The following is a 19,223-nucleotide window of genomic DNA, read 5'->3' as shown; positions in this document are numbered from 1 at the left end:
AGCAGTACCATCCTACTCATCACCATCCTCTGGCAATTTCTTTCCCTCTTCACACAAAATTTCTTTCTTTCTACTAGTTTCTCTTGAGAATATACACATTTTTTTTACACTTAAAAAAAAACAAAAATAAAAATCAAGCAATGTTTCAGGAGACCTACTAATTTAATATGATTTGTAATGCATTATTATCTGAAGACATACTCTTTGTTCTTCCTGAAAATCATGCCTAATGTATTTCATGTAAGCAATTTTGTAAAGAAATATTTAGAAAAAAATTGGTCTGAACACCTTCCCTTTCTTTTACAAAGTAAGGGATAATATCAATGCAGAAAGAGTCTGAACTATTTTTTTTTTTTCTTAAAAAAAATAAATAGTATTTATAGAAGGTAGTCACTACTGGGTACCATTGAGTCCTGAAGTTAATAAAGTAAGAATGTTCAAAAAGCTTGCTCAAACAACAATTAAGTTGACAAGGAAACATGAAGATAAAAGAAAACGTACGACAGAAGTTGAGAGTATATCCACTGACTTCACTATTATTTTTGTTTTAAATACAAAGAAAGCTTTCACAGATTTGAAAACTATTGTTTCATTTCCTTTGTAATCATGTGGGGGAGGCGAGTTGGTAACAACAAAGAAAGGCTTCCTCTTTCACGGCATCAGTCAGATAAGCAAATGGGGAGCAAGTGTAAAATATTACTGCCAAAGCTACACACAGAGCAAATTTAGTCTCTTCAGTTTCTGAAGCTATCTAAACACAGTCTTCCCTAGCTCTGAAGCATTCTATGCAAGAGAAGATGTATTTAAGCTGAAAAAAAATTGACTGTAATCATCTCTTTCTGCTTCCTCTTGTCAAGCACTACCAGCTGCACAAGTCAAAAGACATCTTCTGTAATATGAAGCAGAGGGTTCCAAGTATTGACCTGTTCACTTCTCCTAAACTAAACATGCATAAGGCATTAAACACTCAAATCAGTTAGCCTTCTGGATCTTTTTAACCGAAGCCTGTGAGAAATAAAGGAATAGAAGATTATCTAATAATGTTCTTATGCAAAAGCATCAACTTCAAGTCTTTGCAATTGTTAATCAGAGAAAGCAATATCAGAACTCTTCTAAGGAGATGCTTCTTATATCAAGTAGAAAGTTTACTCACAAGGCTCTGATTATTAAACTCATCTGTAAGTGGACTTTTGTCAGAACTGAAATTACTCTACACTCTTTTCTCAGTGCTAGTGAAAAAATGGCAATACAGCCGTTAACACATATATATATTGAACTTTTTTTTTTTTTTAAGTTGCATATCATTAGCAAAAGAGCAGCACAATTTCTTTACAATGATAAATAAATTAATGAAAACACAATAACATATCCCTTTCTCTTTCAATATCTGAGGGATGATTAAGGACTCTGGTAACATGAAATCTATAAATTCCCATCTTCTAAGCTATGATATCATCAAGTCTCTTGATTTCAGTATTTTTAGGCATTAACAAATCTGTTGAGATTTCATGAAAATATTTTAAAGGATTGTTTCAATAAACATAAGAGAATGAAAACTCAGAGGCAGCATCAATTAGACTTCTCCACAAGAAGGCTAGGGAATCCAAAATATTAACTAAATGGAGAGAAACACCAGAGGAGATATCTGGTGTCAAAAGGCAGCCACAGAGTTGGCCATAACCTGATGCAACATCTACGGAAAATATTTTAGGCTCCTTACAAAAAACTGAGAAGTATTATGAAGCTCAAACCAGCTAAATAAGAAACTCTTAATTTCAAAATGCTGTCATTAAGAAAACAAACACTGTCCCCACTAGCATGACTTCCAATTAACAGATTCCTAAAATCCACTATAAGAGAAAAAGGGTTTAAGGAAAAATTTATCTATTCAATAAGAAACCAAGATGTTTTAACAATTTACAGAAAAGCAGCAATGGAAAAGAACATACCTCCAGAGGACAGCGCTTCTTATAATGGTGAGATTTCCTGTTTCGAAGTGTACAATCACTGGAAGTGCGTTCTACATTGCGACGTAAAGAATATCCAGTTTCAGGCCCTTCCTCACTAGAAACTTCATCTGATAAATTTGTCACAGTCCTGTGAGTATCCTAGTGCAAGAAATACAGTATTAGTAAGACATACACTCATGCTTACGAGGCCTTGTTCTCAACTACTGAAATCAAATTTCTTGCTGCAACATTATCATCTATGCTCATTTAAGTCAGATATTAACGCATTTCCAATTGTCAAAAACAAGTGGTACAGCACAGATCATAAAATAGATATTGTAATATCAAAATAGACATTTCTCACATGATGAAGGGCTAATTCATACTACACTAAAGAACAGTTCCGACATTCTTACTTTAAATGTGATTTTGTTTAAATCTAACCTACCAAGAAAGTCTTAGAGGCAATATATCCAGAATACTTGGGGAAAAAAATAACCCAAAACCCCAAAATCAAACGAACCAAAAAAAAAGCCACCACCAAAACTGAGACAGCAGGCACTATAGCATTGAATTATCAACATATACAGTACAACTGCTTTGTCCTCCAACAATAAAGTGCTACAGATGGCACGTAGAATACTGAGATCATTAATATATTCTGCTTTCCGTTTCCCTGATTTTAAACTAAAGTTAAAGTAGCCCTTACAGTAACAGAAAGAAAAAAGCGCAGCAAAGGATCATTCAGCTGTCAAAAACTTTTTTTGTAGATTCTCATTTGTTGTGAGATCACCAGACAGGATGCTGTAATGTTTCCTTTGGAGTCTTTCTATCATCAATGAAATGCTAGAAGGACAAAAATAGCAAAGCTGTTTTCCGTAAATACAACAAAACCTTTTGCCCTTCTGTAACTCAGACATCATTCTCCCTTCCACAATTGAACTCTTTTCTGAGGTGCTTCAAGGTCAGGTCATTTCGCTTTTGCAACAGTTGAGTTGCATAGAGAAAGAGGGACAGGCAGAATAGTTTGGGGTGTCTTATTTACTGACTTTTGCAGTGGCACTGAAATGTATTGATCGCCTTTGGGGGAAGAGATGAGCCTATTCTAGCCTCTGCCAATTTCTCTTTAATGTGGGTGTGTACTCACCGAGCAAGCTAAACACAGACAACCTCATCCATTCTATCAAAGACATTTAAAACTCTTTAAAATTACTTTTTCTTAAAAATGCTTGATTTGTTGCTTTCATCAAGAATGCAAAATGCTTGGAATTGCTAAAGATAGCTGAACCACTGCTGAGAAAGCACCTCCTGCAGAGCAACAGAGTTAAGATTTTGCCTTGAGATGAACCCTCATCACCTTCATTCTGACTTAATCATATGGATCTTTAAGGGGTTGTTAAATAATTTAGCTAAAATCCACAAAGGATACCTTTCCTTTATAAAAATGTATACTTGCAGACTTCCAGTAAATAACCCTTCCCTTTGATACTATCATGGAAAATTCCTTTCTATGACTATTGATGGCAAATACTAGTGAGACAGAATCAAGTTTAAGAGCTGTAATAGCAGTCAATATATGTTCAAAAGCCAATGATAAAAGAGCCAGCAAAAACATTTTGGAAAAGCTATTCCATAGAACAATAAGATGAAAATAGAATACCCAGGAGATAATCAGACGCAGCCAAATTAAAAGTTCTGCTTTCTTTCATGAACACTTCCTATGCTTCCACCTCATCCTTATTCCTCACTATAGAATCCTGCCTACTTTGCTGAGAGGGAAATCGTGCTTCTACATCTTCTCCAGAGACCAATCAAAAAAAAGGGAAAAGAAAATGATTCACAGGGAAGTGCTCAGAGTGACCTCAAAATTACACTGTCAGTAATCCAAAATTTGTTCCATTTCAGCATAGAGACAGCCTGTGCCCCAAGTATCACTGAGAGGGGAAAAGGTACAGTGTGTTTAGCTGTCTGGAAAACCCCACAGATACAAGACAGCACACAAATTTGTGCATTGAAATACAAAATGGCAAAGAATGTTTAGATGTCAGTAAGGATCCTCCTACAAGAAAAAGGAAAGGCTAGGAATATGAGGATGAAATGAAAAGACTTGACATAATTTTTGGCCCCAGGACCCCAAGCCAAAGCTTCATTTAAAAAACATTTTTAGGTAGGCAAGAATGCTTGAAAAGCAGCATAAAATTATACCTCACATATCAAATTAACAACCCTGCTCTGAAAGCAAGGAAGCACACTTACTTTGTGATGACTGTAATTGCTGAAGGCATCTCTCACTGTTGCAGTGCTCCACCCTGACTCTTCTGGCTTAATCACTTCACACCGACGTTCCTGGGCCTGCACACATTCTTCACTGCTTTTACCTGTCTTTTTCCCATCAAGGGACACGTAGCCATTATCAGTCTCAGTGGATTTATCTATTGAGTTTTTTGCTTTCTTAGATCTGTATTTGAAACAAATATATGGACTAAATTGATGAGCCTCTCAAATTTTCCCCCCCAGTCTAAATCCTGCTTATCCCTCTCAATCCATGTTTTAGTTTTATTACTAAGATGACCACAAACTATGAATATTTTCATTTGATACAGTATTTGTAACTATTCCATCTTCTAAATAACACCCATTATCCTTTCCTAAAATTGTTACAAAAGAAACTGACAGTGTCTGGAAGAAAGTTACATCGTTAGCTACTGAAAGAAAAGGAAACCTATGTTTTAAAACTAAAACTTTACAGCTACTTTGGCAATAGAAGAAACACAAGCCTCAAATTTAAATGAGAAACTTCTGTATTCTACTGTAACAAAAAAAGAGGTGTGCCAGAAGTTTCTTTAAGTGTTATTAATTCAAAGGAAGTATGCCACCTCCTGAAGCTGCAAACATGCTGTTTAGTATGCTGTACACTGATATTTTTTTGTTGTCATTTTAAATACACTCTGCTTATTGACCACTCTGCTAAATAGAAGGTGATTTACTTTATTATCCAATAGCACCCCTAGCAATATATTTTGAATTACCTTACAAATACACTAATTAAGCCGGTCGTCAAATCACAAAATAAGTTTACGAACGAAGCTTCAGTATTATTACTAATTATCACTAAGACTTAATATTGATGAACAGTCTTCTGTAACAGTCTCTAGATGTCAAGGCCCTTATCCAGTCAATAGATGTAGCAGCAAGAATATCTAATGCCAGAAAAAGGCTCTTTCAAAGCAAACATTTGGAAGATTACACTTCCAAATTAGAAAGTGCAATTGATGAAGGAATGAAAAGAAATGGCAGCTTGCTACTTTATCCATAGAGGCTACTTCAAGCCTACACTTAAGTTTTCTGTATTCTCAAAGTAAATAACATGGGGGGGGGGGGGGGGGGAAGGAATCAGAAAAGCAATGAATATCTTGTGTTTATTATATTTTGTTTATTAAGATTCCCAGAACATTGGCGGGGGGGGGGGTGGGGGGGTGGGGGGGTGGGTGGGCAGGGTGGGTAAGTGTTATGAATCAAGTTTCCAGGTTTGTTTTTTTATTTTTAATAAAAGTAGAACACTGGACATATTTCATAAAACTATCAAGAATCTGTTCAACTGGTCTTGTGCTCCTAATGGGGGAATATGCACTGTCTTTCTCTTTAAGGAGTAAGGTATTCTGTGAGAGCTTGGATTACACAGCAGAGGATTAAATTCCTCTTTAATATGTACATTGAACAAATCAGGAGAATTGGAATAGTCGCCTCACATTCCTCCCAAGATAAGGTATCCCACATATATAGTGGAGACCTGAACACAAAAAATGGCTAGGTTGTGCTGCATGAAATGGAAAAATCCAAAAAGGAACAATTCATCTGTTGAAATGCAGACAAAATAATGAAGAGAAGAGACAATGTTACTAAACTCTTTCATCCTCCTTTTCCATCTTTATTTTCACTCCACCTTCCCTCAGCCCTTCCTGGAAAAAAGCTAACAGCATTTAAAAAAAAAAAAACAAAAACCAAAAAAACAAAACCCACAAAGTAACTGCTGCTCTAATTGTAAGAAGCTACAGAACTCAACTACTATTCCCTGACCTATTCCCAAAATTCTTAGCCGACTTTATTTCTATATGAGCACAAAACTGGCAGAAACATTTTATGCAATTATTATGTATTTGCCTTAATTATTTTTTATTATAAGCTTACAAAGGTAAAGTGATAGCAAGATGCTTTAGCACTTGTTTTGCAGTGAAGCAGTTAGTAAGCCCCCTGTTTGTAGATTACCAACATGCTAGATCACAGAGTTTTTTAGTTTTCTAGGACCATTAAGAAGATCATTAAAACATTACTGAGGCTTTCATCAAAAACGTCAAACTATCAACACTAAAATTGTCAGACCTCCATTTCTGTGCCATTCCATAATGTTGTTATTTAACTAAGTTAATGAAGATAAGACAACTGAAGAAAGAGAAAGCTTATTTTGCCATTTCACTACTGCAATAAAGCAAGTACTAAACTTTCAGTGGCAACTCATTGTAAAATAGTTTCAGTAAGTTCAGTTGTGAGCACTAACGAACTAGTACTAATATTATCTGCAATAAGCAGGAACCACAGAGGCCAATTTTTAATGCTTTAATATACTGTTGGCACTTTTAAAAAAATCTCTTTTTAACAATGAAAAAGAGAATGCAGTTCTCATCACATATATACACACACACACACATCTAGTCAGAGAGACTTACTCTGCAAGTTACTAAGCTTTATGAGCGAAGCAACAGGACAACTCTTCCTTGATTTGAGAAGCTTTTACACATTTCACATGAAACTTGCAAGCTACTAGGAAGAAATAGCCTCAAACACTTGAGTAGGAACAGGTAAGAGAAGAAAAGAACATATGTATGTATGTACGTATAATTTGTTCAGATAGGACTTCACTACTGAAGCAATATTGAAGTGTAAAAACTGCAAAACAAACACTAGTACGATTACCAATTAAGGCTCGTTTTGGAAAACAGGTAACTTAACTGAGGTCTTTCATTTGTTTTTAATGTAGAAATCAGTTATTTTTTGTAAGAATCCCAAAATTTAAATGTAAGCCTCAAGCCAGAAGAGCGTAAGTTTGGGCTTAAATTTAGGCTTTCGTGTACTACACCATGATAAAAGAAAAAAGAAGAAGAATAAACATGAACAACATTTCCCTAGATGACAGAGATGTATAGTTTCCTAGAATCACTATATATATATACACACACACACACACACACACATAATTAATCCACTTTTAAAGTTTCATGCTTTAGAATTAGAACTATTTAAGAGCAAGACAGGACAACACCATGAATAAATCCAAGGTCTTAAAAAGCTCAAACAAATGCAAAAGATAAGTCAGGAATAACGTTCAATCTTATTCATGCATTAGCCAAGGAAAATACTAAGGAAGATTTAAATCAAGTTTCTGCAAGACTATATTTTCACTGTCAAGTATTCTATTCTCATGTATTTTCACTGGGGTTGGTCAAAACAATCTTCTCCCTCTTCATACTGCAAAACTTTTAAAGAAGTTACAATTGTGAGATTTCCATTATTGGAGTAAGGACACACACACAGAGCAAAGTCCAAAATTAGTACTAAATTCTGTATAAATTACCTATTGGGATATTGCCCTCCTTTCCAGTGAAATTAATAATTAGTATTTTTAAAATTGTCTCTGTGCTGGATTAAAGTTTAGAATTATATTTTATTAGTCAGACTGAGTTCTTCCATTCAAAAGGATATTTATCAAAAACACAGTTCCAGATTACCAATGACCCCAGCGTAGGCAAATGGTCTAGGTACACAGGGTCCTGCCCTGAAGCAAAGAACATAATTTCTGAGGTTAATTTTGAAACCGTGAATTTAAGATCTGTATTTAAGACTCCAGAAAATGGTATCTCAAAGCTTAATATAAGCGGGAAAACTGCTGTAAATAAACACTAACAAGACATTCTAATGTACTTATCTAAAGAGCTTCAAAATATGTCTTAAAAGACAGGTCAGATGTCACCATACAGCTTCCTCACACTGAGTTTTCATAAGATTTTCTCCAGCAACACCACTAAGTAAAGTAGTCAGTGCTCCTGCTTACTCATTTCAAGCCCCACTCTGCCATCCCACTGTGCTGACAAAACTGTTTGCATTACCATGAAAAAAATTACATGAAGAAACTGATCTGCATGATCTCCTGGGAATAAAAAGGTTATTTTTCAGCTGGACAAGTTCCTGATATTGTTTGTACAGCTCCAGACATACAAACAACTGTGCCTCTGCAATTGAGGACGTAACAAAATGACTAAGGGCTACTTACAGCATTCTCAGTCACTCTGTGCTCTTCATCCTTTGATGATACTGTATATACTAAGCAGTAATCATAAGGCTTAACATCTATATATATATATACACTATCTCATTAAATGGTTTAAACAAGTCCTTAGAGCAAGTCCCGCACAGCCCTTCTCAACTGAAAACACCCTGAGCCCAATACAAGGGAAGGGAAGGAAAAAAAAATGATCTTCCAACACTACTTATTGCAGATCAGTACCTTCAATGAATGGAAAACATTCAAAAATTTACAAGATTACATACCAAACATACCAGAAAGTAATGCATACAGACGCAAAGAACAGCAGTGGTATCTACTGCTATGTCTTACAGTTTGTCAAAGGTAGCTTAATCTACACAGAAAAAGTCAAATGAGCTCTCCTCTTGCAATATCTTTAAACATTTTTAAAACTGATTCAGGATTTCAACTAGATATTCCCAGAATGTAAATAAGATAAGCTTTACCAGTGGTTAAGCTTTACCAGTGGTTAAGAGCACATACCACAAGTATGACAGACATGTTAGTGTTACCCATATTTAAGATGCAGCATGCACAACAAAGCATCAATGTAATAACTTGCAGTATCCCTTTCCTTAATTTCATACTATTTTATAAGCATATTTTCTCTTGTTAATAGATGCTGATATATAGAACTCACAATGCTGTGTGTATAGCATATTTTGAACACAGACTGCTACAGACTGTTTTTTTAAAACACTTTTAAATTGCCCAGAGTACTGCATTAGCAGAGCGAACGTTTGCGAAATAGCTCTAGAATATAACAGGGTTAGGAGTTTCTTCCAATCATTAGAAAATATATCTTTGATGCTTATTTTTAAACTAAATGCTATGCCTATTTGAATCCTGAAGGCTTTTTCTTCAGAAAAAGTGTGTGATTTCATGACAGTGATAAGAGTTCAATAAGCATTCTCTCAGAGTAATAAGCAGAAAATGTAATAAAGTAAAATTAAAGAGTCAAATTTTCTCACTGCATTAAAATTGAGAAACTGAGTTGGTTAGTTCCTGATAGCCCACACAGAGTACTCCTACATCAAAACATAGTTTAGCTAAAATTCAATTAAATATTTAAATAATTAAAAAAATTATTGCGTCAGCATTTGCAAGAGTCAAGAAACAACACATTAGTACATGTTCAAATACTGAAATGAGTTTACTATTAGGAAAAAAACCTAGATCAACAAAAGTTTAATCATTACATCAATGTTTACTTATTTAGAAAAGGGATAGTGCATCTCAAACACATACATAGCCTTGAATAAATACAAACCCTGATAAAAAGAAAGCAGCATGCCAGATATCTCTGAAGACAGCGCCAATACTGCAAGAGGTGCTTGTACCGTAGCTCTGCACTGTTCCCTCCTGTGTGTTATCTGTGGTACTAGAGCCATCTCCTTCCCTATGTACTTCCAAATGTGCTGCTTTCCTTAATTTCCTTCATCAGAAGAGATTAAAATTGGAAGGTAGCTTTATAAGTGCAATCTACTTGTTCTACAATGTGTTCAGCAATTAAAGCATGCAAAACCAAGCAAGATTTCAAAATATTTTATTAAAGCTTTATCATGTCAATTTAATAAACTCAAATTGATAAAACTAAGCATAACACTTATTATCATAACACTTAAACCCAAAATACATTTCATCTCATCATCAGAGGCTTAGACCCGCAAAATTAACTGTTGCAGGTTCTCCCATTTTAACGGGACAATTCACTGTGGCAAACCATACTCAGTGAAGCGCTGGAAGAATTAAGTTCTACGCTTCCAGTAGCGCCTCCCCTTAACGCATGGTACTGACAGAGATAGTTTTAGAACTCTGCGATACTGACTAAATTTGCAGTAATATACATACTGTCACTCCACCACTATTCAGATACAAACTTTTGAGACAAAATGTCAGATGCGTTGCATCAAAATTCAAACAAAACAATGCATAAATTAGTCAACGCATAAAATTAAGCACCCGTTTTGAAGTTTCAGATAAAAACAGAGCACCAAATTCCTCATCTCTTACAAAGCAGAGACTGTAAACCCCTACATTTTTTCATGTGTGTTCTTCAGAATAGTTTAACAATCCTAAATGATAAAAACTTTAACATAGACTATACCTTCTTCTTTTACCCCCTGTGCTGGGAGGTGGCTTAGGAGTTCGTGTTGAAACAATCTGACAATGCACAGTTCCAAGTAGCAACATTAGCCATATTGGCCCAATTACTTCAGTCAGAGGTATATTATGTGGGCTTTGGGCTGTATAGAATAACACTACAGCAGCAACTGGAAAAGAAGGGAAATGAAGTTGAGTTCAATGTTTCAAATGTCTGAAATGGCCAATTTGTTACACGGCTTTTGTTAAAAAAACAACAGTCAGATATAGTCCTTTACCTGCATTTTAAACCAACCCACGTAATTCAAAGGAAGGCATTACATAACTGTAACAAAATAGGCAGTAATAAAGATTTAAACAGTTGCCTACTGTCTTTATATCCATATCTTCTTTTACACTTGTGATCTTATAGCTGTTGCTCAAAAAAAGGTGGCAGAATGAAGTAAGGGGAGGTGGAGGAAGGCACTTGGAAAGCTACATCTGTCATGAAACAACTTTCAATTAAAGCAAAACTTCAGTAGCAGGGAAAAAAAAAAAAGTCATCCTTAAAGCAGCCCAAATAAATTTAATTCTGTATCACCTATAATGAAGCAGTACAATCCAACAAGTTAGGTGAGCATAGCCAGACTAGACGCAGGTTGTCCAGCCAGACTGAAGTCTCTCCATCCTTGGAGGTATTCAAACCCTGACTGGATGCAGCCCTGAGCAGCCTGTTCTAGCTGACCCTGCTTTGAGCAGGGGTTCAGACCAGACGATCTCCAGAGGTCCCTGCCAACCTCAAGTAGCCTCTGATTCTGTGAAACCATAGTTCTATTTCTCTCTGCAAGGACCAACAGACTTGAGACTAGAAACTCTATATTCTCTAGAAGAATGTATTTTAAACTCCGTGTTCCAGTCAAAGGGCAAAATTGCCCATACGGCTAGACAGACATGCATTAAGTGCAATCTTGTAGACGTTTAATATATATTTGTAAGTGTGTTTTCTAGCATTGAGAAAAGATCAAAGACAAACCATGTAAATTACAAGGTAGTCCAGCTGAAGTGACCAGGACTCCAACTAGCAGTTGTGGCTGGAAAAGGGGCAGCTTCCAATTCCATAGTTAACTGTTCATTTTTTCACCCTATAACCACCTTTTCCTATATAGCCAACATCCAGGGAGCTCTTCTTGCTCCTGTTCCCAGAGCCCGACCACTTCTACAACTCAGAAATGTCTTTATAGGCTTCAGGACAATCTAAACACATTCAACAGGCATGGGAGCAGACAGAAGAGGCAATCCGTCTCCTCTGCTTACTGTATGTTCTTGTTGCTCTGCCTCTATGGTTAGAATTGCTGTGATATCTAACTCAGCTGAGAGAACATATCAAGAAAAAAAAACCCACCAAAACAAACTCCAAGAAACAATTCAGAAACAGAACAGGGGAAGTCGTCTCTGTGCCTAACATTTGCACATCCCATGAGAACTTGGTTTCATTCTTGTGCCACAAATAAGTGAAACTCCCATAACTTAGACCTACTCCTGGCACAAGAAATACGTGGTACAAGTTCAAGAGCTTTCAGCAGTTCTCTGCTGAAATTAATTGAAAAAAACACAGCCACATGCAAATCTATGTGCCACATCCAAACAGCTAAAATGAAGCCAGGCCTAACACAGCAGATACCTGGATGTGACGTTTTCCTCTGAAAAGAGGTTAGATGCGTTTTTCATGTAATCATCCTTAGCAAGGTAACCAGTATTAGAAACACAATGAATGCACAAAACAATGGCATTCTTTTTGGATGTGGTAATCTATTTCTAATTTCCCATCAGTCTTTTTCCTAAATTAAAGCACAGAAGCCTTACATAAAACACATAGGGTATCTTTTATTACTATACGTGGACTAATTTTTTGCGATATGAGGTCTCTCAGAAGGACAATTTGCATTAGAAATACAACTTCTTAAAAAATAAACCAAAAAAAGTACAGATAGTAAAAGGTACAGGTAAAAATACCTCTTTCTAAATGAGCTTATCTGAGTTTCTCACACATACAAATAGCTTCATAAGGTATAAAGTGTAAATAGGTAGCCACTTTTGACTCCTATCATACAATTTGTATAAACATACACTTCTGAGAACACAGAGCTCCACAGATCCAGTGAAATGATTTGCACAAGTAGGCCTCCACAAAATAATTTCAAACATCACCACAAGATTTCTTCTGCTACTTCAAAAACATTTAGCAAAGCAGCGTGATCTAGAAGAAATCATCTTCTTCCAGAAGATACAAATCTGTAGATTGCAGATTCCCATCATGAAGTTTCACACAGATTTAAGAAAATGTTACCAATCTCCTGATCTTTTCAGTAGGATGGAAGGGAAATCCAAGAACTTTTTGCAAAGTTTGTCAACATGCAACGTGTTCAGATAATCCTAGAGATGCTCCTACCAACAGCTAGGTCTTGGAAAATAATTTCTCACACTGCTTTTAATTACTTCTTTACTTATTTGTAGTATTTGGACTTGTATTTTTCTAAAATTACAATGGTTTATTTTGTGAAACAGACACAAATAAAATTATATCACAGAGCAAAAAGCTGTATCAAAGAAAGCAACTGTACATTTCAAAGACCAACAATCATTTATTTTTATAGCATTTAAAGCTTTGAAATACTTGTATTACCAAGATTAAAAACACATACACATATATGTATCTCACCGCAATAAACAATAATTATATCACTATTAAAGTTTCTTGTCTTATACTTTAGAAATACACAATAGAGATACACACTATAATATCACACATAAATTTCCTATTAGAGAATAGAAACATTTTTAAAAGTAAAAATGGGGCAATGCTATAAACTAGATGGATAAGGAGACAGAAGAAAAAGGGTTTACTTCTACCTTAATTCACTGGCCTGTTCCTTGACCTTGAACAAAAACATTTCTCTGTAGTTCTCTTATCACACGTTTTGGTAATCATACGTACTAAAGGAAACCAATGCAAATAAAATCTGGAATTTAAATCTACAGCCAAGGGAAGAACTCTTTTCTGCAGACTTACATAAATGCTAGCAAGTATTCTGCTAAAGCTAATCAATTTCAAAGCAATAATTCCAAGTAATGCAGTTCATGAAGCTATAAAAAATACTTTCATAATTAAATAAAATCATTTAACTAAACATATATAAACAAAATAAAGTCAGAACATTATACAACTGTGTCAGGAAGAATCTGTCATGATGACAGGAAGTCCCAGCTACAATACAAAATTCAGATTCAGTGCAGAAATATCACCACAGGAATCAAAGTATTTTGTTAAGTTTTCATAATAGATCCTTGATGTCTTGGTGTTGCCTTACCATTTTTCTATGAAATTAATAGCTGAACACACCTTCTGAGTAAAATATAAACAAAACTTCTGTAGAAGTGCTAAAGGAAAAGGTCTAAGGGGGGTTATTATAAACAGTTTCCAATAAAAAATGTTGTCAATTTCATATACATGTATGTTGTCTTTCAATTTATTTCAAAAAACGTCAAAAACTCTGCAGTTAATTCAGCACAATTTAAATGACAAGTGTTTGGATTGTAGTATAATATGGAATATTATTAATTCTTTTCCATTATTTGTTAATTCACAACCTCAGAAGTATCAGAAATATTTTGTCACATTACATACTATATAGATTAGGGAAATTATGCATTCCAACCATAACTTTAGTAAATCACAGATCACAAGAAACCTGAGGGGGGGAAAAGTTAATTACAAGACAGCTCTCTAATGAATGTCCTAAAAAACCTACTTGCACTCAGAACCCGCATTGTCTTACTATTTTGCTGCTTTTAAAGTCTTAAGAAGGCTGCACAATTGAAGTGTGGGTATGTTTTTTAAATAAAGAATGGGAACATCAAAAATTATTATAATGGTGTGTCGCAGAATAAGCCACTTATGAACATGGTAACAAATGTACTGTAACTTGTCTATTTTATGACCTATATTACTACAAATGAAACTAAAATTATTAACACTATGGAATCGCTTACCATAGTTTATACAAATGCTAACATATGCAACAATACTTCTTAAGCACGTATCTCAGAAATGTGGTTAAGGACAAGTTTTTGACAGGACACCACGTGAACATTTGTCAACATTTCCAGCTTTAGGGCACTGGTACCGTGAAATTCATTTTATAGCTGCTAACACCACCACGCAAGAGGCACTGCTGTCTTTTCTTTTTAAACTCAATTTCTTGCTTTAAATACAATTTCCAAAGGATACAGTGATCAGCAACAAAGGACAGATGGCAAAATTTAAAAAGTAATATTGTTTTTTAATTGGATTTCAGTGGAAAACCTAATCAGTCATTTAGATTTTCAGGGTACTCAAACTGCTCTCAGCTTTCATTAACTTTCTGTTCCATTCTGTTGTACATGCTTTTGAATACACTTATTTTTTGATGACTTCCAAACTGTCAGATACTGACACAGTATATTACATTCTTCCCTTTCTAATTTTCCTCTAATATATTAGATATTAAGAAGAAATGTAATAATATATTACATTAATTGAGAGAAGCACAAAATATTACATAATGTAATAATATATTACATTAAGAGAAGCACAAAGTCAGATTACTAGAACTCAAGACTGAGCATCCTGAAAGCTGTGAATTGCCTTCTGTTTGTTAACAGTTGCCCAAAAGTCCTTCTATAAACTAGAAAATATAAAATTAAGATCCATAGTCTCCCCGCTGCAACAGAAAAAATAGTAGAGGCACATAGGACAGTAGCCCTCCCATTTGCCAGTCATTCAGGAGCATGGCTGAGGTCTGACTAAAGCATAAGCTAGAAGTTCACTGCCTCTGATGTGACAAAATAACACATGGAAGGACAACTGGAAACTGGTCAAACAGATCATCCTACCGAGCTGCACACACCTTTGCAGGTTTGGCTTTGCTTGCTTCTTGATCAGAGCTCTTGATCTGCACAAGTACCAGAAAGACCAAAAGCCCAAGACAAAACATAATGCCTAGGCCAAAAGCATCTTTGATATTGCTCAGTCCTGAACTAAATTAGAAAGTCCTGAAAACATAAATTATATATAGACATGAGAAACTAACACATGTGCTAAATGCTGAAGAAAGCCTGGGAGGAAATCCTTAATTTTTCAGTATGTCTCCTTTATTAAGTAAAAAGAAACGTTAACCAAAAGACACATCCTTGGGACAGTGACATTCCAATAGTTTCTGAAAATATTGGAGTGAACCTTAAAAGCATAAAGTGAACCAAGTAACATAAGGCAGCTTCCATATGGTTAAAATAAGGCATTCATTTGAAGCTGTTCTTGTAATCCAACTCTACCTTGAAGAAGGTAAAGAACAAGCAGCCAGAAAAAGATGACCCTTGACGTCACTTGTAGCCACCACCTGTAGAAGAACGGAAAGAAAACAACTCTCACGATTCCTTTGCGGGTCAGAGATGTCCAAGGACTTTCAGGTTTTGCTTTAGCAAAAGCAGATCCTTTAAAAAAAAAAAAAAAAAATAAATAAATAAATAAATAAATAAATAAATAAAGTCCAATACATTTCATTGCAATGGTTAATAATTTCAGTTGTTTAAGAGCAGAGTAGTTAATATAGTTATTTAAAGGAGCAATTATTAAACAATTATTTGAATCACTTTCACCATTTCACTATCTCCTCAATCCAAAATTTGTGTACGCTGTTGGTGCCATTGACAAATGGCAAATAACTAGATTTTGGAATGTGTGAATAACAAAACATTGCCATTTTTCACTATGTCAAAATTATTTTTAAATGTTATTACAACCTATTCTGTTTCACTGAGGTATCTGAACCTTGACAGAAAGCAACAGAAAGCCATATGAAAACTCCACATGTCTGGGCAAGCACGGCAGAGCCCTTTCCCAATACAGCAAGAGTGTCTAAAACATCAACATCTATAAATTGCTCCAGTCATGTCATTCAGGAAAATGGAATAAGGTTGAGAAGTATAGAGGAGCATCTGGCAACTGAGAACTAGCTCCAGGAGCAGGGAAGCCACCCAAAGAATAATTTATCTTTGTCTCTCCTCCTACACAATTTTTCATCTCATTCATTCAAATATCCTTTCTCTCTCATACCTCTCCATTTCCTTTTCCTTCCTGCAAATTCCCACTTCTCTGGCAGCTAGAAAATTGTGTAACATTTACTTAACGGGGGTGTGACTTAAATTATTGCAAGCTTAGTGCTTGGAAAGGGCAACCACTGCATGCTGCTACACCATCTCCATCCTGTTTACAAGCAGAACTGGCTTTAGCGAGCTCTGTGCCAGCACAGGTAAAACAGTCTGTATTGGAACTACTTTAATGCCAACTTAGGCGTCCATGCAGAGCAGTCATTTAAATGCTACTTATATATAACACTATATTGAAGTGGTCTACCGCTGCTCCCTAATTCCTACAATCATTTAGTTTTCAGTTCTGTTTCTTTAAAGTTCAAATGTTATTTGATTTTGTTTCATTCTCTCACATTCTCATTTCTAGAAAGTTGGATTGTTAGGCGATGTGATAAAAGTTTATCTGCACGCTTGCAGAGATCAAAGACACAGTAGCAGGAGGGGAAGCCCCAAAAATGCCCTGCTAGGGTTCTTCTAGACCAGGGGTCCTCAAACTATGGCCCGCAGGCTGGATCCAGCCCCCCAGGGTCCTCAATCCAGCCCCTGGTATTTACAGATCCCCCCGCTGGGGGCTGGGGGGGGGAACCAAGCAGCCACAGATGGCTGCCTGCCACTGCATCCACGCGCCGGCCCCCTGGTTAAAAAGTTTGAGGACACCTGTTCTCGCCCCTTCACTGGAGCCATCAGCCCACTGAAGGCCCATCTCCACAAGCCCAGAGCAGGACAGAGGCACAAGGGCAGGTGGGAATCCAAATCATGGAAGGAACAAGCTGACCAGGCCCTTCCCAGGGTTGTCCATGCACTGCCATCAGGTCCCTTGTCCAGGTGTGAAACCATCACCATAAGCCATGGGAAGCTGCTCTTCAGATCACCCGTCACACAAAAGGTGATTGCTGCTCAGGAATGGGGGGCTCATTATTGGATGCAGGGGAAAAGAAGCTCAGATTGCACAGGACTTACCAGGGGATATTTAGAGAAGAAACCAAGGGTGGGAGAAAGGAGGGGTTTAGGTGATTTGGGGAGGAACTAGTGTGGGGAAATTGAGAGGGAAGGGCCGAAAAGGGACTGATCCTGCGTAAATAGCTGCTGCTCAGTATGCTGCTTGTCTGGCCATGCCACGCTCCTGATCAGTGCAGTCTGTACTATCTTATTAAATTCCTCTAACACTCTCATGGGCAAGGGGCGGTCTGCTCTGTGTGCACGCATGCGTACCAGGGGCTGAGTGCCAGCAACAGGAGTCAGATGTTGGAGCATGAGTCAAGGGGCTATGTGGCAGTGGTGGTGCCAGCAGCCTGAGCAGGTGTGCAAAGTGAGCACGTGAGCACTAACGAAGATCAAACCAGACTAACTGGTGAAGGGGTGAAGCGATCTGGGTGCAAGGGGGTGAGCGGGTCTCTAACCAGCTCTAGGTGTGAAGGTGCCTGCGTATGTATCTGTGAGGGTGAGAGCACAGCAGGGCGCTTCGGTTAATTCAAGACTGAATTCAAAGAGCACTACCTGGAACGGATTCAGAAGACTGTGCTGGCTGCTGGGCTCATGGAAAAAAAGAGCTAAATAATATTTTCCCTAGCCTTCATGAGGCATGAGGGAAAGATAAAAATAAATTAAGACTAAAAAGAAACTTTTTGTAAAGTGTCATATCATCTGACCTTCTGTTACTGTTCTATTATTTAAAACAGGCAAGAAATATTCCAAGGCCTATACCATTTTTGCTCTCCAGAAAATTCAACACAACCTTCCCTCTAGATGTCAGAAGATTTGGAAGAAGTCTGAATGTATGGCAATAGGAGACTTCCAAACTAGTAACTCCAAAACTCTGATCCACAATAATCCATGTGTTTCTTTTTTTAAAAAGCTAAATCTATAGAACAAAATTTAAATCAAGCCTTCAGTTTAATCTACAGGTTATATCTTTTAACAGTATTTCCTGACCACCTTCTTTAGAGAAAAGTTATGTAGGGTTGGGTTTATGTTTGTTTGGGTTTTTTAACTCTATTAATACATTCTTGTAACCAGACACAGGATGGCAATTATTTTTATACTGAGAAATCCTGCTTTTTCTAGCTCAGGACCTACCTCTTACAAGATCAACATCTATGAGGTCTGGTTTCACATGTCCTGTTTTCTTTGGTTTGTTTCTCAAACCCTGCAATAGGCAAATACTATCAAAATACAGTCATGCAGATAACAGACATTACAAAAGAAAAAATACTGATGTGGTCAGTAACTGCATTTAACCTATACTGCTACTGAAAATACATACTGAAAATACTACTTCAGACAAATACGTCAACTTCATAGAGTTAAAGTACTATAAAGTAAACATTCCAAGGAACAAGGCATAATAAATGCCTTTTACACATTTTACTATCTAAACAAAACCCAGCCAATTACTGACCCATTAGGTAATTTTTCAAACATAGTTAAGGACTAGAGCACTCATCTCCCATGGCTTGGGATTGCACACACAACATATGCACACACTTGCAAGAATTAGTAATATATTTATATTAGGTTTTCAGAACTTTGGGAACAAATTACTTTCCTGAAACTCTTTTCTCCTTAGATGTGTAATTAAAATTCACAAAATGCTTACATTGTAACTCCTTATTTCCAAACCTAGATAGCAAATCATGTTGTAAGGCAAG

At 36.3% G+C, this 19,223-nt stretch overlaps 1 protein-coding gene across 2 annotated transcripts in view; it reads right to left on the bottom strand.

Moving 5' to 3' along the window:
* PHTF2 (putative homeodomain transcription factor 2) overlaps positions 1-19,223 on the bottom strand; it is a 73,231-nt gene that overhangs the window by 22,492 nt on the left and 31,516 nt on the right. Inside the window, exons 4-9 of one of the 2 annotated variants that reach the window (XM_037389188.1) lie at positions 18,652-18,721; positions 15,760-15,918; positions 10,415-10,580; positions 9,578-9,742; positions 4,206-4,407; positions 1,950-2,108 (exon numbers count right to left, since the gene is read on the bottom strand). In XM_037389188.1, coding sequence (XP_037245085.1) covers positions 1,950-2,108; positions 4,206-4,407; positions 9,578-9,742; positions 10,415-10,580; positions 15,760-15,918; positions 18,652-18,721 — 921 coding nt within the window. The remainder of the gene's footprint in view (positions 1-1,949; positions 2,109-4,205; positions 4,408-9,577; positions 9,743-10,414; positions 10,581-15,759; positions 15,919-18,651; positions 18,722-19,223) is intronic. The other variant, XM_037389189.1, reaches the window with a different exon arrangement.

The sequence above is a fragment of the Falco rusticolus genome, chromosome 5, assembly GCF_015220075.1.
Source record: "Falco rusticolus isolate bFalRus1 chromosome 5, bFalRus1.pri, whole genome shotgun sequence".
Classification (NCBI taxonomy): Eukaryota; Metazoa; Chordata; class Aves; order Falconiformes; family Falconidae; genus Falco; species Falco rusticolus.
Note: the sequence above shows the minus strand (reverse complement) of the source record. Positions and strands in the feature narration are given on the sequence as shown.